The following is a 23,839-nucleotide window of genomic DNA, read 5'->3' on the forward strand; positions in this document are numbered from 1 at the left end:
CTATTATCTACTGTACCCTCCAGTTGTTATTACTATTATCCACTGTACCCTCCAACTGTTATTACTATTATCCACTGTACCCTCCAGTTGTTATTACTATTACCCACTGTACCCTCCAGCTGTTATTACTATTATCCACTGTACCCTCCAGCTGTTATTACTATTATCCACTGTACCCTCCAGCTGTTATTACTATTATCCACTGTACCCTCCAGCTGTTATTACTATTATCCACTGTACCCTCCAGCTGTTATTACTATTATCCACTGTACCCTCCAGTTGTTATTACTATTATCCACTGTACCCTCCAGCTGTTATTACTATTATCCACTGTACCCTCCAGTTGTTATTACTATTATCCACTGTACCCTCCAGTTGTTATTACTATTATCCACTGTACCCTCCAGCTGTTATTACTATTACCCACTGTACCCTCCAGTTGTTATTACTATTACCCACTGTACCCTCCAGCTGTTATTACTATTACCCACTGTACCCTCCAGCTGTTATTACTATTACCCACTGTACCCTCCAGCTGTTATTACTATTACCCACTGTACCCTCCAGCTGTTATTACTATTACCCACTGTACCCTCCAGCTGTTATTACTATTACCCACTGTACCCTCCAGCTGTTATTACTATTACCCACTGTACCCTCCAGCTGTTATTACTATTACCCACTGTACCCTCCAGTTGTTATTACTATTATCCACTGTACCCTCCAGTAGTTATTACTATTATCCACTGTACCCTCCAGTTGTTATTACTATTATCCACTGTACCCTCCAGCTGTTATTACTATTATCCACTGTACCCTCCAACTGTTATTACTATTATCCACTGTACCCTCCAGTGGTTATTACTATTATCCACTGTACCCTCCAGTGGTTATTACTATTATCCACTGTACCCTCCAGTTGTTATTACTATTATCCACTGTACCCTCCAGTTGTTATTACTATTACCCACTGTACCCTCCAGTTGTTATTACTATTATCCACTGTACCCTCCAGTTGTTATTACTATTATCCACTGTACCCTCCAGTTGTTATTACTATTGTCCACTGTACCCTCCAGTAGTTATTACTATTATCCACTGTACCCTCCAGTTGTTATTACTATTATCCACTGTACCCTCCAGCTGTTATTACTATTATCCACTGTACCCTCCAACTGTTATTACTATTATCCACTGTACCCTCCAGTTGTTATTACTATTATCCACTGTACCCTCCAACTGTTATTACTATTATCCACTGTACCCTCCAGTTGTTATTACTATTATCCACTGTACCCTCCAGTTGTTAATATTATTATCCACTATACCCTCCAGTTGTTATTACTATTATCCACTGTACCCTTGTTATTACTATTATCCACTGTACCCTCCAGTTGTTATTACTATTATCCACTGTACCCTCCAGCTGTTATTACTATTATCCACTGTACCCTCCAACTGTTATTACTATTATCCACTGTACCCTCCAGTTGTTATTACTATTATCCACTGTACCCTCCAGTTGTTAATATTATTATCCACTGTACCCTCCAGTTGTTATTACTATTATCCACTGTACCCTCCAGCTGTTATTACTATTATCCACTGTACCCTCCAGTTGTTATTACTATTATCCACTATACCCTCCAGTAGTTATTACTATTATCCACTATACCCTCCAGTTGTTATTACTATTATCCACTATACCCTCCAGTGGTTATTACTATTATCCACTGTACTCTCCAACTGTTATTACTATTATCTACTGTACCCTCCAGTTGTTATTACTATTATCCACTGTACCCTCCAACTGTTATTACTATTATCCACTGTACCCTCCAGTTGTTATTACTATTATCCACTGTACCCTCCAGCTGTTATTACTATTACCCACTGTACCCTCCAGCTGTTATTACTATTATCCACTGTACCCTCCAGCTGTTATTACTATTATCCACTATACCCTCCAGTTGTTATTACTATTATCCACTAAATCCTCCAGTGGTTATTACTATTATCCACTGTACTCTCCAACTGTTATTACTATTATCTACTGTACCCTCCAGTTGTTATTACTATTATCCACTGTACCCTCCAACTGTTATTACTATTATCCACTGTACCCTCCAGTTGTTATTACTATTATCTACTGTACCCTCCAGTTGTTATTACTATTATCCACTGTACCCTCCAACTGTTATTACTATTATCCACTGTACCCTCCAGTTGTTATTACTATTACCCACTGTACCCTCCAGCTGTTATTACTATTATCCACTGTACCCTCCAGCTGTTATTACTATTATCCACTGTACCCTCCAGCTGTTATTACTATTATCCACTGTACCCTCCAGCTGTTATTACTATTATCCACTGTACCCTCCAGCTGTTATTACTATTATCCACTGTACCCTCCAGTTGTTATTACTATTATCCACTGTACCCTCCAGCTGTTATTACTATTATCCACTGTACCCTCCAGTTGTTATTACTATTATCCACTGTACCCTCCAGTTGTTATTACTATTATCCACTGTACCCTCCAGCTGTTATTACTATTACCCACTGTACCCTCCAGTTGTTATTACTATTACCCACTGTACCCTCCAGCTGTTATTACTATTACCCACTGTACCCTCCAGCTGTTATTACTATTACCCACTGTACCCTCCAGCTGTTATTACTATTACCCACTGTACCCTCCAGCTCTTATTACTATTACCCACTGTACCCTCCAGCTGTTATTACTATTACCCACTGTACCCTCCAGCTGTTATTACTATTATCCACTGTACCCTCCAGCTGTTATTACTATTACCCACTGTACCCTCCAGCTGTTATTACTATTATCCACTGTACCCTCCAGTTGTTATTACTATTATCCACTGTACCCTCCAGCTGTTATTACTATTATCCACTGTACCCTCCAGTTGTTATTACTATTATCCACTGTACCCTCCAGTTGTTATTACTATTATCCACTGTACCCTCCAGCTGTTATTACTATTACCCACTGTACCCTCCAGTTGTTATTACTATTACCCACTGTACCCTCCAGCTGTTATTACTATTACCCACTGTACCCTCCAGCTGTTATTACTATTACCCACTGTACCCTCCAGCTGTTATTACTATTACCCACTGTACCCTCCAGCTGTTATTACTATTACCCACTGTACCCTCCAGCTGTTATTACTATTACCCACTGTACCCTCCAGCTGTTATTACTATTATCCACTGTACCCTCCAACTGTTATTACTATTATCCACTGTACCCTCCAGTTGTTATTACTATTATCTACTGTACCCTCCAGTTGTTATTACTATTATCCACTGTACCCTCCAACTGTTATTACTATTATCCACTGTACCCTCCAGTTGTTATTACTATTACCCACTGTACCCTCCAGCTGTTATTACTATTATCCACTGTACCCTCCAGCTGTTATTACTATTATCCACTGTACCCTCCAGCTGTTATTACTATTATCCACTGTACCCTCCAGCTGTTATTACTATTATCCACTGTACCCTCCAGCTGTTATTACTATTATCCACTGTACCCTCCAGTTGTTATTACTATTATCCACTGTACCCTCCAGCTGTTATTACTATTATCCACTGTACCCTCCAGTTGTTATTACTATTATCCACTGTACCCTCCAGTTGTTATTACTATTATCCACTGTACCCTCCAGCTGTTATTACTATTACCCACTGTACCCTCCAGTTGTTATTACTATTACCCACTGTACCCTCCAGCTGTTATTACTATTACCCACTGTACCCTCCAGCTGTTATTACTATTACCCACTGTACCCTCCAGCTGTTATTACTATTACCCACTGTACCCTCCAGCTGTTATTACTATTACCCACTGTACCCTCCAGCTGTTATTACTATTACCCACTGTACCCTCCAGCTGTTATTACTATTACCCACTGTACCCTCCAGCTGTTATTACTATTACCCACTGTACCCTCCAGCTGTTATTACTATTACCCACTGTACCCTCCAGCTGTTATTACTATTACCCACTGTACCCTCCAGCTGTTATTACTATTATCCACTGTACCCTCCAGCTGTTATTACTATTACCCACTGTACCCTCCAGCTGTTATTACTATTACCCACTGTACCCTCCAGCTGTTATTACTATTACCCACTGTACCCTCCAGCTGTTATTACTATTATCCACTGTACCCTCCAGCTGTTATTACTATTACCCACTGTACCCTCCAGCTGTTATTACTATTACCCACTGTACCCTCCAGCTGTTATTACTATTACCCACTGTACCCTCCAGCTGTTATTACTATTACCCACTGTACCCTCCAGCTGTTATTACTATTACCCACTGTACCCTCCAGCTGTTATTACTATTACCCACTGTACCCTCCGGTTGGCCGCGGCTGCGCGCTGGAAGCGAGGCGTCAGTTCCGGAAGTGACGCGGTGTGAAAGCGGTCTATGGCGAGTGGCGGGGAGCGGAAGTGACGCTGCGCGGGCGGCGGTTGTCCGGCGGCGGGATCATGAGGCTGACGCGGCTGAAGCTCAGGAGCGTTTTCGTCGTTTATTTCCTGGTCTCGGTCGTGGGGCTGATGTACGCGCTCATGCAGCTGGGTCAGTGCGTCAGGAGAGGTCGGGGACTGGGCCTTGTGACGGCAATCGGGCTGGGGGCGGCGGTCTGAGGCGGGAAGAGGAAACCAGGCCCAGCTGAGGGGAGGGGGGAGGAGAGGAGAGTCCCGACTCACCCCCCCCCTCCCCTCCCCCCTCCACTCCGGCCCCCCCCCCTCCCCTCCCCTCCCCCCCCTCCCCCACACATCCACCCTCAAACCCCCCCCCCTCACATCCACCCTCAAACCCCCCCCCCCTCACATCCACCCTCAAACCCCCCCCTCACATCCACCCTCAAACCCCCCCCTCACATCCACCCTCAAACCCCCCCTCACATCCACCCTCAAACCCCCCCCTCACATCCACCCTCAAACCCCCCCCTCACATCCACCCTCAAACCCCCCCCTCACATCCACCCTCAAACCCCCCCCTCACATCCACCCTCAAACCCCCCCCCTCACATCCACCCTCAAACCCCCCCCTCACATCCACCCTCAAACCCCCCCCCCCTCACATCCACCCTCAAACCCCCCCCCCTCACATCCACCCTCAAACCCCCCCCCTCACATCCACCCTCAAACCCCCCCCCCTCACATCCACCCTCAAACCCCCCCCCTCACATCCACCCTCAAACCCCCCCCTCACATCCACCCTCAAACCCCCCCCTCACATCCACCCTCAAACCCCCCCCTCACATCCACCCTCAAACCCCCCCCTCACATCCACCCTCAAACCCCCCCCTCACATCCACCCTCAAACCCCCCCCTCACATCCACCCTCAACCCCCCCCCTCACATCCACCCTCAAACCCCCCCCTCACATCCACCCTCAAACCCCCCCCTCACATCCACCCTCAAACCCCCCCCCTCACATCCACCCTCAAACCCCCCCCCCTCACATCCACCCTCAAACCCCCCCCCCTCACATCCACCCTCAAACCCCCCCCCCTCACATCCACCCTCAAACCCCCCCCCCTCACATCCACCCTCAAACCCCCCCCCCTCACATCCACCCTCAAACCCCCCCCCCTCACATCCACCCTCAAACCCCCCCCCTCACATCTGCCCTCAAACCCTCCCACCCACAAATCCCCCCCGTCCCTCCCCCTCATCGATTTCCCCCCGTCCCTCCCCCACATCGATTTCCCCCCGTCCCTCCCCCACATCGATTGCCCCCCGTCCCTCCCCCTCATCGATTTCCCCCCGTCCCTCCCCCTCATCGATTTCCCCCCGTCCCTCCCCCTCATCGATTTCCCCCCGTCCCTCCCCCTCATCGATTTCCCCCCGTCCCTCCCCCTCATCGATTTCCCCCCGTCCCTCCCCCTCATCGATTTCCCCCCGTCCCTCCCCCTCATCGATTTCCCCCCGTCCCTCCCCCTCATCGATTTCCCCCCGTCCCTCCCCCTCATCGATTTCCCCCCGTCCCTCCCCCTCATCGATTTCCCCCCGTCCCTCCCCCTCATCGATTTCCCCCCGTCCCTCCCCCTCATCGATTTCCCCCCGTCCCTCCCCCTCATCGATTTCCCCCCGTCCCTCCCCCTCATCGATTTCCCCCCGTCCCTCCCCCTCATCGATTTCCCCCCGTCCCTCCCCCTCATCGATTTCCCCCCGTCCCTCCCCCTCATCGATTTCCCCCCGTCCCTCCCCCTCATCGATTTCCCCCCGTCCCTCCCCCTCATCGATTTCCCCCCGTCCCTCCCCCTCATCGATTGCCCCCCGTCCCTCCCCCTCATCGATTGCCCCCCGTCCCTCCCCCTCATCGATTGCCCCCCGTCCCTCCCCCTCATCGATTGCCCCCCGTCCCTCCCCCTCATCGATTGCCCCCGTCCCTCCCCCTCATCGATTGCCCCCCGTCCCTCCCCCTCATCGATTGCCCCCCGTCCCTCCCCCTCATCGATTGCCCCCCGTCCCTCCCCCTCATCGATTTCCCCCCGTCCCTCCCCCTCATCGATTTCCCCCCGTCCCTCCCCCTCATCGATTTCCCCCCGTCCCTCCCCCTCATCGATTTCCCCCCGTCCCTCCCCCTCATCGATTTCCCCCCGTCCCTCCCCCTCATCGATTTCCCCCCGTCCCTCCCCCTCATCGATTTCCCCCCGTCCCTCCCCCTCATCGATTTCCCCCCGTCCCTCCCCCTCATCGATTTCCCCCCGTCCCTCCCCCTCATCGATTTCCCCCCGTCCCTCCCCCCCCCTCATCGATTTCCCCCCGTCCCTCCCCCCCCCTCATCGATTTCCCCCCGTCCCTCCCCCCCCCTCATCGATTTCCCCCCGTCCCTCCCCCCCCCTCATCGATTTCCCCCCGTCCCTCCCCCCCCCTCATCGATTTCCCCCCGTCCCTCCCCCCCCCTCATCGATTTCCCCCCGTCCCTCCCCCCCCCTCATCGATTTCCCCCCGTCCCTCCCCCCCCCTCATCGATTTCCCCCCGTCCCTCCCCCCCCCAAATCCCCCTCATTCTGCTGTTATTCCTCCTTGTCAATCCCCCCATCTCCCTGCCTCTCATACTAATGATGTAGAAAAGGTAAATCTGAAAATGTGACTGCAGGACCAGGGGGCACATGGTTTAAAGTGGTGAAAGCCAGATTTGGGACTGATAAATTCTTAGCACAAAGGGTGAGGTGACACTTGTAATTTACAGTGTTAGGAATAGAATTGGCAGAGCTGATCTGTGCAGATGATGCAAACTGGGGAAGGTATGGGCTCCTAGGAGACCCGAGTGGAAGGTCAGGAAGTTAGGAGTAAGAAGAGAATTCAGGTGGAACTACTTTTCACCCAGAGAGTCGTGGAATTGCTACCACTGAACCAGACACGTGTGGATTCAATTTAATAATTAGTGTGTGCCTGGAGAGAACAGGGTTGATCTGTCAACAGAGGGGCAGGTCTGTTGGACCTAATGGCCATTTCTTGTTGCTAAAAGCCTTTTCTTTTAAATCCTCTTGTGTGTTTTTTGATTGTCCGCAGGTCAGCCATGTGACTGCACGCCGCAGATGAAGTCGGCAAACGAGCTGGTTCGGCAGAAGGATCAGAAGGTGCTGCATCTTCAGACCGAAGTGAAGAAATTACAAAAGCAGCTTAAAGCAGAGGAGGAGGAGGCAGATGGGCAGCTGCTGCCCACCATTTATGCGATCACACCGACGTACACCAGGTACTGTGCTGTGCCCAGCTATCGCCGTGGATTATGGATTGGACACTCCAATCCGTCACACGTTGGTCAAAATGTTACTGGGGCTTTATAAAATCATAGAAATGTCAGCACAGGTGGCCTGGCCCCCTCACTGAAACTATCTGCTCTAATCCCATTACCCCTCCTCATTCCCCGTACCTGTTAATATTCTCCTTCAAGCTTTTATCCAATTCCCCCTTAAAATCCTGATGAATTCTGCTTCAGTAATCGCTCATTGTACATTCAATATTATTGTAATCCTTGATGTGGCAATTTCCATCCTCTCTCCTCAAATGTGCTACTTGACAGTATTAACATTGAACTGCATGTGTCACATATCTGCCCGATCCCCTACAGTTCCCTCATCAAATAACAGATGTTGATTGACCTGTACAGATGGGAAATAAGAGAGAAAGACAGTCTGAAACTATGGTAATAGATGCCCAAAAAAATCTACTAAAAAAAAGATAGTCATTTAATCCTGGGTAGGTCTGACCTGGAGCCTGAAACTGACGAGTGATTTCCATTCCCCACGGTTCTCTCACCAGACAGTTAAACTCTGGTTGGAGATATAAGTCACACTTCCAAACACTTTGTAACCCGCTTTCCTAGTAATGTGGCTCATGCATCAACGCAAGTGATTGTTACTGATGAGTAAAGACTAGGATGTGAAATAAAGTAATTCATTCTGAACTCTGTTGGTGGCCAGTGGATGGTGTCCTGTGGCTAGTGATGTGCCAGGATGTTTTTGGCTGCATGACGTGACACAAATCCCGGCCAGAATGGAGACGATTGACAGGGGAATTAAAAAAAATTTTTTTTTATTCGTTCATGGGATGTGGGCGTCACTGGTGGGGCCAGCATTTATTGCCCATCCCTAATTGCCCTTGAGAAGGTGGTGGTGAGCCGCCTTCTTGAACCGCTGCAGTCCATGTGGTGAAGGTTCTCCCACAGTGCTGTTAGGAAGGGAGTTCCAGGATTTTGACCCAGCGACGATGAAGGAACGGCGATATATTTCCAAGTCGGGATGGTGTGTGACTTGGAGGGGAACGTGCAGGTGGTGTTGTTCCCATGCGCCTGCTGCTCTTGTCCTTCCAGGTGGTAGAGGTCGCGGGTTTGGGAGGTGCTGTCGAAGAAGCCTTGGCGAGTTGCTGCAGTGCATCCTGTGGATGGTGCACACTGCAGCCACAGTGTGCCGGTGGTGAAGGGAGTGAATGTTTAGGGTGGTGGATGGGGTGCCAATCAAGTGGGCTGCTTTATCTTGGATGGTGTCGAGCTTCTTGAGTGTTGTTGGAGCTGCACTCATCCAGGCAAGTGGAGAGTATTCCATCACACTCCTGACTTGTGCCTTGTAGATGGTGGAAAGGCTTTGAGGAGTCAGGAGGTGAGTCACTCGCCGCAGAATACCCAGCCTCTGACCTGCTGTCGTAGCCACAGTATTTATATGGCTGGTCCAGTTAAGTTTCTGGTCAATGGTGACCCCCAGGATGTTGATGGTGGGGGATTCGGCGATGGTAATGCCGTTGAATGTCAAGGGGAGGTGGTTAGACTCTCTCTTGTTGGAGATGGTCATTGCCTGGCACTTATCTGGCGCGAATGTTACTTGCCACTTATCAGCCCAAGCCTGGATGTTGTCCAGGTCTTGCTGCATGTGGGCTCGGACTGCTTCATTATCTGAGGGGTTGCGAATGGAACTGAACACTGTGCAGTCATCAGCGAACATCCCCATTCCTGACCTTATGATGGAGGGAAGGTCATTGATGAAGCAGCTGAAGATGGTTGGGCCTAGGACACTGCCCTGAGGAACTCCTGCAGCAATGCCCTGGGGCTGAGATGATTGGCCTCCAACAACCACTACCATCTTCCTTTGTGCTAGGTATGACTTCAGCCACTGGAGAGTTTTCCCCCGATTCCCATTGACTTCACGCCTGGAGACCGCACTGCTGGATGGAACTGGGATTGATTTAATGCACATAATTTGTATTATGTAACTATCCTCCATTCACTGCATTTTGCTGGAGAAATAATCCTGCTGTAGTTTCGGTCATGAGTTCGGAGACTCTAAATTGACACCACAAGTCCTGCCCCCAACTCGTTGGCTGACACAGTCATGTCAATATTCACTGGATATCTTTATTAATTGACACTTCTATTCTGGATTATTTAGCACAGCCTCTGGTTACCTAGTGCTTACACTTGAATTAGCTGCCCTATTCCAGCCATCTTGTTTTACTGTGCTAATTTAGCATCCAGTTAACCTCCTGTGGCATTGCTCACTATGGGGAAAAAAAGTCATTTTACCAAACTTTTTTTGTTATTCCTCCTGTTCAGTTGTGCGCCCAGATCTTTATAATGGGAACATTATTTTTGAACCATCCTCGCCTAATTGATATTCCAGTTATTTATATCCCTGGGACTCTCGGAACTTTGCCTGTAACACGTCTTACTGCCAACCTCTGACCAGCAACCCCGCTCCACCCGGGTGCTATTTTTCTATTTGTCACACCAGCCGTGGTTATAGCCTCAGAATGCTGACAAATTAGTGTCAAATTTGCCCATTTGGGACCTTTAACGTCCAGTAGAGAGGGGAGATTTTTATCCAGATTATTCTGGTCTGGATTTCCTGGAATCATAGATTCTTACAGCGCAGGAGACGACCATTCAGCCTGTCGTGTCTGACAGCTGTCTGAAAGAGCTATCTAATTAGTCCCACTCCCCTGCTCTTTCCCCATAGCCCTTCAGATTTTTCCTTTTCAAGTGTGTATATATATATATATATATATATATATATATATATCCAATTCCCTTTTCTGGTTACCAACCCTCCTGCCAGTGAAAACAGTTTCTCCCTATCTGCTGTATCAAAACGCCTCATAATTATGAATGCCTCTATTAAATCTCCCCATGACCTTCTCTGCTGTAAGGAGGACCATCCCAGCTTCTCCAGTCTCTCCATGTAACTGGAGTCCCTCAGTTTTTGAATCCAGGTTCATGAGGTGAGTCCTGTTGCATCACTTAGTGTTTCCTCTCTCTCCAAACCCTTTCCGTTTCTGTTTTTTATTTTTTGTATTATTTCTTAATAATACTCGGTTGCAGCTGAACAAGAAATAAAATTTCAAATGGATTTTGAGGCTTGTTGTTGTAATTTATAAATCCTCCCCATCGCTAGTCGGACTCTCGAGGGGCAATTTTAACCTAACCCGCCGACGGGGAAACTGACAGGTTGCCCGATTTCACACTCCATTGAGGTCAGCGGAGAGTAAAATGCGGGAGGGACGTAAAACCAGCGTTGCTCCCCATCCCGTGGGGTTCCCGTCCGGTGAGTTAAATTAAAGTTACCCCCTTAATTTCTGCACCTGCCATTTCCTAAGCTGCTGACTATAATTTGCCACACACTGACCTAAATGTGGCCGATAATGGATCTCAGTCCACCAGGTGTTTTGCACCCAGCCCCCCCTTCCTTCAGTTGCTGATGCCCCTCGTGATATTTTTGTATTTTCTCCCCTCTACCGTCAGTAATCCTCTTGTATAAAACACTGGTTAGGCCACAGCTGGAGTACTGTGTGCAGTTCTGGTCGCCGCACTACAGGAAGGATGTGATCGCTTTGGAGAGGGTGCAGAGGAGATTCACCAGGATGTTACCAGGGCTGGAGCGCTTCAGCTATGAAGAGAGACTGGGAAGATTGGGTTTGTTTTCCTTGGAGCAGAGGAGGCTGAGGGGGGACATGATTGAGGTGTACAAAATTATGAGGGGCACAGATAGGATGGATACTAAGGAGCTTTTTCCCTTCGTTGAGGGTTCTATAACAAGGGGGCATAGATTCAAGGTAAAAGGCGGGAGGTTTAGAGGGGATTTGAGACAGAACTTTTTCACCCAGAGGGTGGTTGGAGTCTGGAACTCACTGTCTGAAAGGGTTGTGGAGGCAGGAACCCTCACAACATTCAAGAAGCATTTGGATGAGCACTTGAAATGCCATAGCATACAAGGCTGCGGACCAAATGCTGGAATATGGGATTAGAGTAGACAGGGCTGATGGCCGGCGCGGACACGATGGGCCGAAGGGCCTCTATCCGTGCTGTATAACTCTATGACTATGACTCTATGATTCTTGTGCTCCGCCTGGCAGGTTGGTGCAGAAAGCGGAACTCGTGCGCGTCTCCCAGACCTTCCTCCACATCAAGAGGTTCCACTGGATCGTGGTGGAAGATGCCCTCAACCGGTCGAAGACCGTGGCTGACATCTTGGCGCAGAGCGGCCTGGTGTACACACACCTCAGCGCACCGACGCCCACCGTCTACAAGCTGAAGGAGAACGAGCCGAACTGGCTGAAGCCTCGCGGGGTGGCGCAGAGGAACCTGGGGATCCAGTGGCTGCGGGAAAACCGGGAACTCAGCGAGGAGGCAGTCGTCTACTTTGCCGACGACGACAATACATACAGTTTAAAACTCTTTGACGAGGTAGGGCAGAGGTTATACTGTTAGCAGCAACAACTTGCATTTTTATAGTGCTTTTAATATAGTAAAACGTCACAAGGCGCTTCACAGGAGCGTTATCAGACAAAATTTGACACCGAGCCACATAAGGAGATATTAGGACAGGTGACAGGTAGGTTTTAAGGAGCGTCTGAAAGGCGGAGAGGTTTAGGGAGGGAATTCCAGAGCTTAGGGCCCAGGCAGCTGAAGGCACGGCCGCCAATCGTGGAGCAATGAAAATCGGGGATGCGCAAGATGCCAGAATTGGAGGAGCGCAGAGATCTCGGAGGGCTGTAGGAAGTTACAGAGATAAAGAGGGAGCGAGGGCCATGGAGGGATTTGAAAACAAGGATGAGAATTTTAAAATTGAGGTGTTCCCGGACTGGGAGCCAGTGTAGGTCAGTGAGAACAGGGGATGGTGGGTGAACGGGACTTGGTGTGAGTTAGGATACGGGCAGCAGAGTTTTAGATGAACTGAAGTTTATGGAGGGTGGGAGGTGGGTGGCCGACTGGCCAAGAGAGCATTGGAATAGTCGAGTCTGGAGGTAACTAAGGCATGGACGACAAAGGCATAAAATCTGGATGGAGAATGTGGGGGTGTCTGTACTTTTTGGGAGCTGGCTGGCATGTTGCATTCTCTAAAGGGGTCAGTTAGTTGAGAAGGACGTTATGGTCTGTTGGTGCCTATAGTTCCTCACTTGGTGAGTTCCTGATCCAGGCTCCATCATCTTGGGAGGTGTTGAGCAAGGGACCAAAGTGCACTCCTGCCCATGGAGGGAGAGTCATCTCTCCAGATTCTGTCGCTTGCCTTGCGGTTAGCCAGAAGCAGTTGACTGGTTTATTCAGAGGTTAGGAGCAGGTCACTTTCCTGTCCTTTTGGCTGTGAATTGTGGATGGCACAGGAAGGGGGGTGGGGAGAAAATAGGACCTTCATATAATTGTCTATCTTGCCTATAAATGTGCACTTCCTTTATCCATTACTCTTGCTTCCTGTTGCACTGTGGCCATTACACTTAACCTGTCCTCTGCTTTGCCATGAGCAGTACCACAGAGGAGCAGCTAGTATTAATTAGGGGAGGAATCAGTTGCTGAATTTGATGGTGTGATGGAACTGATTGAATACAGGGCACTTTTGTTAACCTCTCATTTTAACTGTTCAGTTTCCTCACCGTCGGGCAGAGTAACTACATTGTCAGTCTTCACCCCCCCCCCCCCCCCCCACCCCCCCCCAAGGAGACACTGAACATTTGCTGCCTAAATATTGGATACCACAGTGTAAGAGAGGGGATTTGGACACTTGTGATATCACTGTTACTGCTATGATGTGATACATTAGTACATACAGTCCTCACTGCTCATAGTGGGTGTGTTCGTGCGAACATGATGGCCAGTATAATGGGGCAGCGCTATTACTACATAGCAAGAATGTTCCCTTCTGTGTAGTGACCTTTTGCTCAATTGTTTCTAGCTCCACTCCGACCTGCAGCTTTATTTAAACTGCAGTCTAGTGCTTAGTACAAACTGTAACCCCACACACTACTTAGAGGTGATTAGAAGGGCTTCAGTACACAAACGAGGTGTTATTTTACTTAAGTTTGGTCTTGTATTCAATGCACCTTAACAAGGTGCAATCTAGTGAGTAAACATGGCTGTTTCTGCCCAGAATAAACGGAGCACTGAAGACACTGTAACCGGCAACTTTGAAATTGATGTTAATGCAGCTGGGTAATGATCGTTGCTTTTTAGCCAATATAAGCGACTGCCCGTTTTACACGTGGATGTTTTAAGCGGTGGGGACCATACTATAATTCTTCCATCTCTCACTTTTCCCCTAGATGCGCTGGACAAAGCATGTTTCAGTTTGGCCGGTGGGTCTAGTTGGTGGCTTGCGCTTCGAGAGGCCAGTGGTGGAGAATGGGAAGGTGGTCAGATTCTACTCTGCCTGGAACCCGAACCGTCCCTTCCCCATAGACATGGCGGGATTTGCCGTTGCCTTGCAGCTACTTCTGGCTAACCGCGAGGCCAAATTCAACATAATTGCGGAGCGGGGTTACATGGAGAGCAGTCTGCTTCAATCACTGGTCTCCATCGAGGAGCTTGAGCCCAAGGCAGACAACTGCAATAAGGTAATTGAAAGAATAACACCACCTTCAGCATAGATTGAAGGTAAAGAGTGGGGGCTATGGAATGATTAAAAGCCTCTAAATCAAAGGGAAATTCCATTTACATAGGTCTTATCATGTCCCTAACTCTTCACTTAAAATTAATTGCATTGCTATTCACTGACTTGTTATATAGGTAAATGCGGTAGCTATTTTGTGCACAGAAAGATCCCGTAAATTGTCACACCTTTTGGCGGTCGTTGAGCTGGGAACTCCTTGATCCTCTTTGATCAGTGCAATGCGATCTATACCTGGACCGGCTCAACTCCATTTACCGGCCTTTGCTCCATATCCCTTGATACCCTCACCCAACAAAAATCTATCGATCTCAGTCTTGAAAGCTCCCAGTTGATCCACAGTCTTTTGGGGGAGTGACCTTCAGTGCCACACTGGGCAGAGCACTTGCCTACTGAACCCATCATTAATAAAAGGCTGCATATTGTGACACCATAAGTCCCGGCCAGAATGGAGATGATGCCCCCGTCAATCGTGCCTGGAGACCACGCTGCTGTAAGTGACTGGGACTGATTTTACGCATATAATTTGTACAATGTAACTATCCTCCACTCACAGCATTTTGCTGAAGGAATAATCCTGCTTTTATCGGGAGACTTTGCTGTAGTTTTGGTCATGAGTTCTGTTTGCTGTAGTTCGTAGAGACTCTTTCAATAGATTTGCTGTAAAATGGACTCTGCTGTATGTCCTGCCCTGCCTGCAACTCACTGACTGACAATGGTGTCAATACCCTCTGCGGTTATAAAATTAAATGTTTGCTGGCATCTGGTGAGTCCCGTTGGCACTGATGGGGTGTTTTTTGTTCCCGTTTGTGCCCAGGTTCTGGTTTGGCACACGCGTACCGAGAAACCCAAGATGAAGCAGGAGGATGCGCTGCTGAAACAGGGGAAAGGATCAGACATCCACATCGAGGTGTAAGGAGAACGGACGGGACCAGGAGAGACAGGAAGGAGACCCTCGCTAGCTGGGGGGCGATGGCGTGCATGATGTGTACAGAGAGGAACACTGAATCCTGTTTTAAGCAGTGTTTGTAACAGGAGAGAGCATGGGGTTTAGAAGGAGCGGAAATCTAGCGATTGCACCAGGTACAACACCCAACGTCAACGGGTCTTTCTCGAGAGAGATTTTGTTTCAGGGAACTGAAACGTCCCACCCCAATCCCATTCTCACCTTACGCACATTTAGAACAGGGATCAGTGAATGGTGATCAGGAGCAGGAACTCTGACTCATTTTATCACCCAGTGAGAGATTTCTGTGGCATATTTAAATGTCGGAGGGGAGACTGGAGATTCTCGGGCCCTGTAAAATCCCTGCCTTCTGGAATACTGCGTTCAGTTCTGGGCACTGCACCTCAGGAAAGGTATATTGGCCTTGGAGTGCAGAGTCAGCAGAATGATACCGGGGCTAAAAGGGTTCAGTTATGAGGACAGATTGCATAAACCTTGAATTCCCTCAAGTATAGAAGGTTAAGGGGTGATCTAATCGAGGTGTTTAAAATGATTAAGGAGTTCGCTAGGATAGATAGAGAGAAACTATTTCCTCTGGTGGAGGAAGTCCAGAACAAGGGGGCACAATCTTAAAATTAGAGCCAGGCCGTTTAAGAGTGAAATCAGGAAGCACAAAGGGGAGTGGAAATCTGGAGCACTCTCCTCCCCCCTCGCCCCCCCCAAAAGGCTGTGGGTCAATTGGAGCTTTCAAGACTGAGATTGATAGGTTTTTGTTGGGTAAGGGTATCGAGGGATGCGGATAAATGGAGTTGGGGAACAGATCTGATTGAATGGGGGAGCAGACTTGAGGGGCTGAATGGCCTCCTCCTGTTCCTATGTCTCTGGCCTTCAAGACTTGCTCACTGTCTAGAAGCCAGTAGTTTTGTTGGCTGCTTCTCAATCTGGGCTGCTGAGCAGAACGTCTCGTGCTGGGCTGCAGCCCAGACCTCACTGTGCCTCCTGGCTCAGCATCATCCACTTGTGATCAGTAGATCGTGATTGTACTGCATCACTCTGCCAATTGGGAAAGGAGCCATGACCCGGCAACAAAACAATTTCACTGAACGAACAGTCACCACTCAATAGAGAGAGAGAGAGCTTTCGAGCAGCTCACCCTCTGACCTAGGTCCAAGAGGTGAAAGGTGAAGTTCCGGTCACCACAATGCTGATCCGTTGAAGCCGCCCTAGCATGTTGCCTCGGAGGATGGAGGTGGCAGCTGGGAGGTCGTGTTTCTGTGTGTTTTATTCCCCCTGTGATTGTACGCTATGTGTTTTGATGGAGTGTCAGTTTATTACATCAATTGCTATCATCCCATCTGATCACCGCAGCCCTCGCTTAGAAACGTGCTCACTGTCTCACGGCATTGGGGCACCGTGGAGTGGGGTGAATACTCATTCCGTTCACTCCCCCCCCCGCCCCCAACTCCACACAGTTTCCAATCTTGGCTGTGAAGTGTGAAACAGAGGGCAACCCCCGCACAACCAAACAGGGAGGATAAATCGTCCCCATGCTGCTCTGAAATGCCTGCTAGTGGGTCACTCCTTTGGCCACTTGTGGTCTGGGAAAGGGACAGTTGCTGAGTGAGTGCTTGTTTCTATTTTAATTCATCTGGAATGTTGTTTTATGGAACAGTCGCTGCTTTGATTTACCTTCAAACAATCCCGCCGTACACGTGGACCCCGCCCCGAGCTGCAGGGTCCGCATCTGGCAAGTCACGGCAGACCTTTTGCCAATGTTTTAATGAGAGTCAGTGATTGGCCAACTACCAGGGCTGCTGGCTCTTGTACTGCTGCGCCTGGCAGAAGTTGCAGGGAAATCTTTCGAGGCAAAAAATTTGCGCATTTAGACCCAAACTGCAGGTTGCCCACTTCAGGATCTAGGGGCGAAGCAAGTCCCATCTTCCACCCGACGTATCTTGACCGAGTCTGAGCCCTGAAATGCTCAGCAGACCCTCTCTGATCGGCCCTGTGCTCCCACCGTTCTGGAGCCCCACTCTTTTGCTCCCTCCTCTTCAGATTCGTTAAAGTACTCCCATTCTGCATATGTAACCTCCCTCTTCTGTTAAAAGGGAAACTCTGAGCCTGCGATCAGAGTTTGGGGGGTTCCATATCAGGCCCAGCCAGGTTAGCAATCGATATGGTGGAGGAGAATTCACTATCTCAGGCTTCTTTAAACATTTAAGGCTGTGGGTTGTTGCAAGATATTCAGGGACCACTACTATGAAGGGAAGCTGCTGGTAGTTTTTTTTAGCTGTATATATTTAACACTAATCAGTTTATGGATTCGAGTTGTGAAATGACACCTAATTGTGTTTTTTGTAAATGAGTTGTGTCTGCCTGGGCTACATTTGAAGCACCGTGAATTATGGCATCCCCCCGCCCCCAGTTTCTCTATTTATTGTCTTTGGTTACACCCCTTTTCCTATTTGGTTACATCAAGTGTGGCATTGCCATGGGCTTCCAGTGAGGAGGAGGGGGGGGGGGTCCATAAATCACTAACAAAGGCTTCCGATGGGAATGTGACGCTTGAGTAATTTCAAAGCTGTAAGATCATTACGCCCTTGCTCGCGCGCTCTGCCGTCTTACTGTTTGAAATAAATTATGTGAGATAATATATTCAGGATATATATATATATAAGGGGAGTGGGACTAATTGGCTAGCTGTTTCAAAGAGCTGGCACAAGCACGATGGGCTGAATGGCCTCCTTCTGTGCTGTATAATTCTATATGTATTTCTTGTATTTGGTTATGGGGGTTTGGGCATTTGATCTACATTGTCATTGGCAGTGTTTTATTTGCATCTTGTGTTGGAAACATCACCTTGTGTCCACTCTGTAAATGTACAATACTCTATTATATATGCAGAGGCCCATAAGTATGCGCAGGGCTATAAGAAGGAAGACTTGCATTTATATAGCGCCTTTCATGATCTCAGGACATCCCATAGAGCTTTACAACCATTGAAGTACTTTTGAAGTGTAATCACTGTTGTAATGTAGGAAATGCGGCAGCTAATTTGCGCGAAGCAAGATCCCACAAACAGCAAAGTGATAATGACCAGATTTGTTTTTTAGTGACGTTGGTTGAGGGTAAATATCGGCCCAGGACACCTCCCCTGCTCCTCTTCCAATAGTTTCGCTGGAATTTATTACGTTCAACTGAGAGGGCAGACAGGGCCTCGGTTTAATGTCTCACCCGAAAGACGGCACCTCCGACAGTGCAGCTGTCCCTCAGTACTGGCCCTCCGACAGTGCAGCTGTCCCTCAGTACTGGCCCTCCGACAGTGCAGCTGTCCCTCAGTACTGGCCCTCCGACAGTGCAGCGGTCCCTCAGTACTGGCCCTCCGACAGTGCAGCGGTCCCTCAGTACTGGCCCTCCGACAGTGCAGCGGTCCCTCAGTACTGGCCCTCCGACAGTGCAGCGGTCCCTCAGTACTGGCCCTCCGACAGTGCAGCGGTCCCTCAGTACTGGCCCTCCGACAGTGCAGCGCTCCCTCAGTACTGGCCCTCCGACAGTGCAGCGCTCCCTCAGTACTGGCCCTCCGACAGTGCAGCGCTCCCTCAGTACTGGCCCTCCGACAGTGCAGCGCTCCCTCAGTACTGGCCCTCCGACAGTGCAGCGCTCCCTCAGTACTGGCCCTCCGACAGTGCAGCGCTCCCTCAGTACTGGCCCTCCGACAGTGCAGCGCTCCCTCAGTACTGGCCCTCCGACAGTGCAGCGCTCCCTCAGTACTGGCCCTCCGACAGTGCAGCGCTCCCTCAGTACTGGCCCTCCGACAGTGCAGCGCTCCCTCAGTACTGGCCCTCCGACAGTGCAGCGCTCCCTCAGTACTGGCCCTCCGACAGTGCAGCGCTCCCTCAGTACTGGCCCTCCGACAGTGCAGCGCTCCCTCAGTACTGGCCCTCCGACAGTGCAGCGCTCCCTCAGTACTGGCCCTCCGACAGTGCAGCGCTCCCTCAGTACTGGCCCTCCGACAGTGCAGCGCTCCCTCAGTACTGGCCCTCCGACAGTGCAGCGCTCCCTCAGTACTGGCCCTCCGACAGTGCAGCGCTCCCTCAGTACTGGCCCTCCGACAGTGCAGCGCTCCCTCAGTACTGGCCCTCCGACAGTGCAGCGCTCCCTCAGTACTGGCCCTCCGACAGTGCAGCGCTCCCTCAGTACTGGCCCTCCGACAGTGCAGCGCTCCCTCAGTACTGGCCCTCCGACAGTGCAGCGCTCCCTCAGTACTGGCCCTCCGACAGTGCAGCGCTCCCTCAGTACTGGCCCTCCGACAGTGCAGCGCTCCCTCAGTACTGGCCCTCCGACAGTGCAGCGCTCCCTCAGTACTGGCCCTCCGACAGTGCAGCGCTCCCTCAGTACTGGCCCTCCGACAGTGCAGCGCTCCCTCAGTACTGGCCCTCCGACAGTGCAGCGCTCCCTCAGTACTGGCCCTCCGACAGTGCAGCGCTCCCTCAGTACTGGCCCTCCGACAGTGCAGCGCTCCCTCAGTACTGGCCCTCCGACAGTGCAGCGCTCCCTCAGTACTGGCCCTCCGACAGTGCAGCGCTCCCTCAGTACTGGCCCTCCGACAGTGCAGCGCTCCCTCAGTACTGGCCCTCCGACAGTGCAGCGCTCCCTCAGTACTGGCCCTCCGACAGTGCAGCGCTCCCTCAGTACTGGCCCTCCGACAGTGCAGCGCTCCCTCAGTACTGGCCCTCCGACAGTGCAGCGCTCCCTCAGTACTGGCCCTCCGACAGTGCAGCGCTCCCTCAGTACTGGCCCTCCGACAGTGCAGCGCTCCCTCAGTACTGGCCCTCCGACAGTGCAGCGCTCCCTCAGTACTGGCCCTCCGACAGTGCAGCGCTCCCTCAGTACTGGCCCTCCGACAGTGCAGCGCTCCCTCAGTACTGGCCCTCCGACAGTGCAGCGCTCCCTCAGTACTGGCCCTCCGACAGTGCAGCGCTCCCTCAGTACTGGCCCTCCGACAGTGCAGCGCTCCCTCAGTACTGGCCCTCCGACAGTGCAGCGCTCCCTCAGTACTGGCCCTCCGACAGTGCAGCGCTCCCTCAGTACTGGCCCTCCGACAGTGCAGCGCTCCCTCAGTACTGGCCCTCCGACAGTGCAGCGCTCCCTCAGTACTGGCCCTCCGACAGTGCAGCGCTCCCTCAGTACTGGCCCTCCGACAGTGCAGCGCTCCCTCAGTACTGGCCCTCCGACAGTGCAGCGCTCCCTCAGTACTGGCCCTCCGACAGTGCAGCGCTCCCTCAGTACTGGCCCTCCGACAGTGCAGCGCTCCCTCAGTACTGGCCCTCCGACAGTGCAGCGCTCCCTCAGTACTGGCCCTCCGACAGTGCAGCGCTCCCTCAGTACTGGCCCTCCGACAGTGCAGCGCTCCCTCAGTACTGGCCCTCCGACAGTGCAGCGCTCCCTCAGTACTGGCCCTCCGACAGTGCAGCGCTCCCTCAGTACTGGCCCTCCGACAGTGCAGCGCTCCCTCAGTACTGGCCCTCCGACAGTGCAGCGCTCCCTCAGTACTGGCCCTCCGACAGTGCAGCGCTCCCTCAGTACTGGCCCTCCGACAGTGCAGCGCTCCCTCAGTACTGGCCCTCCGACAGTGCAGCGCTCCCTCAGTACTGGCCCTCCGACAGTGCAGCGCTCCCTCAGTACTGGCCCTCCGACAGTGCAGCGCTCCCTCAGTACTGGCCCTCCGACAGTGCAGCGCTCCCTCAGTACTGGCCCTCCGACAGTGCAGCGCTCCCTCAGTACTGGCCCTCCGACAGTGCAGCGCTCCCTCAGTACTGTACCGGGAGTGTCGGCCTGGATTATGGGCTCAAGTCTCTGGCGTGGGACTCGACCCCATGACCTTCTGACTCAGAGGCGAGCGTGCTGCCCACTAAGCCACGGCTCAGTAAGGGGTTGTATTTACCCTTCCTCGACCTCTACACCCCAACATTCAGGTGCTTTGTTCATAAGCCAGGAACGACTTCCCTCGTGATTTCCATAGTTTCATTCTTATCTCTGGTTTCAGCTCGTGAAGAGTTGAACATCTTTGGTCCCTCTGTATTTTCTGGTCTTTCACCTATTGGTTTACCAAATAAGAACCCCCATGAAACTTCTTCCTGCTGCGTGCAAAGTCTCCTCACAGTTGTTATGATCTGGAATGCGCTGCCTGAAAGGGCGGTGGAAGCAGATTCAGTAGTAACTTTCAAAAGGGAATTGGATAAATACTGGAAAAGGAAGCTTTTCAGCGCTATGGGGAAAGAGCAGGGGAGTGGAACTAATTGGATAGCTCTTTCAAAGAACAGGCACGATGGGCCGATTGGCCTCCTGTGCTGTATGATTCTATGACTGAGAGTGGGCTGTTAGCGCCCTCTTTGGCCCACGTGTGAGTAGTGTGGTATGTGTTGGTGCGGATTTAGCTGTTCTGGTTTCAGAGTGTGGCACCCTTGCTGCATTGCTTCTCTTACCCTATGAATAGCAGCACAAAGTCAAGTAACATTTCTCCCCCTGGATGTTCATCCTTTCAGCTCCCCGACTGCTGCTTCCTCTGGGCAGGAGGGTGAGACCAGTCTGGGTCATAACGTCTCCATATTTTGTCTAGTGATGGTTCACAATTAGTTGCCAGGAGGTGTTGAAATTTTTTGTGAGCTGGGTCCTTGTCTTACAGGAATGAGATGTGAAGCTTGAGATCGGTTTTAGAAACTAAAAAGTGAAGCCCTCCCGAGATCTGACGGAGGAAGAATCAAATCAGGTTTGTATTTAATGAGACCATTCTGTTGAACAAAAAGTCTTCAGCCAGCAGATGTCACCAGGTTACTTAATAATTGGTTTATGTGACTTCCAATGAGGAAAAAAGAAAGGATATGTGTTTATACAGCAACTTTCATGTCCTCGGAACGTCCCAAAGCTTTTCACAGCCAGTGAATTACTTGTGAAGTGTCGTCACTGTTTTACAGGCAAATACAGCAGCCATTTTTTACACAGCAAGATCCCAGAAACACAAATGAGATGAATGGCCAAATAATCTGTTTGGTAGTATTGGATAAATGTTGGCCAGGACACTGGGAGAACTCCCCTGCTCCTCTTCATAGTACCATAGGATCTTTTACATCCACCTGAGAGGGCAGACGGGGCCTCGGTTTAACATCTCATCTGAAAGACTGCACCTCCAACAGTGCTATGCTCCCTCAGTACTACAGTGCCGGTCTAGATTATGGGCTCAAGCCCTGGAATGGGGGTTGAACCCACGACCTGATTCAAGCTCAGCACTGAAGTCACTGTATAAGGCAGGAGGTCTTTTTGCTTGTGTTAATTATACCCTGTGACTTGGCAGTAAAGAACTCCTCTTCCTTCTATGGCCCCCCCCACTTGCTGAAGATGAGGGTATGTGTCCTACTACTGGGCCTCTCTAACGGTATGGTTCTATCATGTGCCCCATGGGAGTATTACTGCATCCCCTCTGCCACATTTGACACGTAAATGTGTTACAGATTGGCGCTACAGGCATTAGGCCACCCCTCCTCCCCCTCCCCTTCATAACCAACACCATGCAGTGGGTTTATTGTTGAGTGATTGTAGTTTAAGAAGAAAGGAGAGGGAGTTTGTTTTGTCACCTGTGGGGTCCTCTTGCATGTATTTTCATAATGGCATGTGTGAAAATAAACTTTTTAAAAAAAGATGTGTGGCTCTGCACTTAATCTGCAAATGGATTGAAGAGTTTTCCAGGTGTCCTGGAGTGAGGAATGACGGAGCACTGATTCACAGTGCCACGGAATGATTCCGTAATCAGTTATTGGTCCCACTCGCTGGTCTCGTCTCGTGGGGGGCTCTCGCCTGAGGATGGGGCGTTCTGGGAAGAAGAGGTGGATGAAAAATAAATCCATACCTGTAAAACCACCAAATATTCCTCCTTCGTCTCCGCGGAGCACTGGTGCCTGTGAGAAACTACCGCACCCTGGCAACTGGGGAAAGTGGAGGCAAGCTGGGACTGATGGACCTGTAGAACAAAAGTGTTTAGCAGCCACTTGGTGTGCAGCTGCATTCATGTGCAGAGGTTCTGGGAACTTGTACCAGTGTAACTTTGCTGTATTTTGAAACCTCATTAAAAGAAAGACCTGCGTTGAAGTTCACCTAGAGCAGTATGACTTACATAAAATATTCAGCATAGAAACAGGCCATTCGGCCCAACTGGTGTATGTTGGTGTTTATGCTCCACATGAGCCTCCTCCCACCCCTCTATCTTACTCTATATCCTATTCCTTTCTCCCTCATATGTTTAGCTTCCCCTTAAATGTATCTATGCCGGTCGCCCCAACTTGTATTTGGTTGAGTGGGATATAAATGTTTCGTGCCATGTGTGCTTTTTCACCTTTGAAGGACGTGCAGTGAGATTCATTGCACATTCTCCCCATGCTAGCTCCTTTTCCCCCCCCCCACCCCAAGGACCTCG

At 50.4% G+C, this 23,839-nt stretch overlaps 1 protein-coding gene across 3 annotated transcripts; it reads left to right on the plus strand.

Annotated features, from left to right (window-relative positions):
* The first annotated feature begins 4,510 nt into the window (after nt 1-4,510).
* On the plus strand, nt 4,511-23,519 carry b3gat3 (beta-1,3-glucuronyltransferase 3 (glucuronosyltransferase I)). Of its 3 annotated transcripts, XR_010958859.1 has the most exons (6): nt 4,511-4,621; nt 7,573-7,756; nt 11,902-12,232; nt 14,083-14,373; nt 15,244-15,509; nt 22,058-23,519. XR_010958859.1 is itself a non-coding variant. In XM_067975499.1 (5 exons), exons 1-5 carry the CDS (start codon nt 4,531-4,533, stop codon nt 15,340-15,342), a joined length of 996 nt encoding a protein of 331 aa, XP_067831600.1. In that variant the 5' UTR covers nt 4,511-4,530; the 3' UTR covers nt 15,343-18,960. The 3 variants fall into 3 exon arrangements, 2 of the variants coding, with proteins under 2 accessions (XP_067831600.1, XP_067831601.1); XM_067975499.1 differs by lacking the exon at nt 22,058-23,519 and having other exon boundaries at nt 15,244-18,960; XM_067975500.1 differs by lacking the exon at nt 22,058-23,519 and having other exon boundaries at nt 4,523-4,601; nt 15,244-18,960.
* Nucleotides 23,520-23,839: the final 320 nt, after the last annotated feature.

The sequence above is a fragment of the Heptranchias perlo genome, chromosome 43 (assembly GCF_035084215.1).
Source record: "Heptranchias perlo isolate sHepPer1 chromosome 43, sHepPer1.hap1, whole genome shotgun sequence".
NCBI lineage: Eukaryota > Metazoa > Chordata > Chondrichthyes > Hexanchiformes > Hexanchidae > Heptranchias > Heptranchias perlo.

Bases quoted from the DNA above. Each gene is read 5' to 3' on its own strand.
- b3gat3 (XM_067975499.1), top strand. From the start codon at position 4,531: ATGAGGCTGACGCGGCTGAAGCTCAGGAGCGTTTTCGTCGTTTATTTC. The intron at 12,233-14,082 runs GTAGGGCAGAGG...CTTTTCCCCTAG, and splicing joins GTTTAAAACTCTTTGACGAG to ATGCGCTGGACAAAGCATGT. The intron at 14,374-15,243 runs GTAATTGAAAGA...GTTTGTGCCCAG, and splicing joins AGGCAGACAACTGCAATAAG to GTTCTGGTTTGGCACACGCG.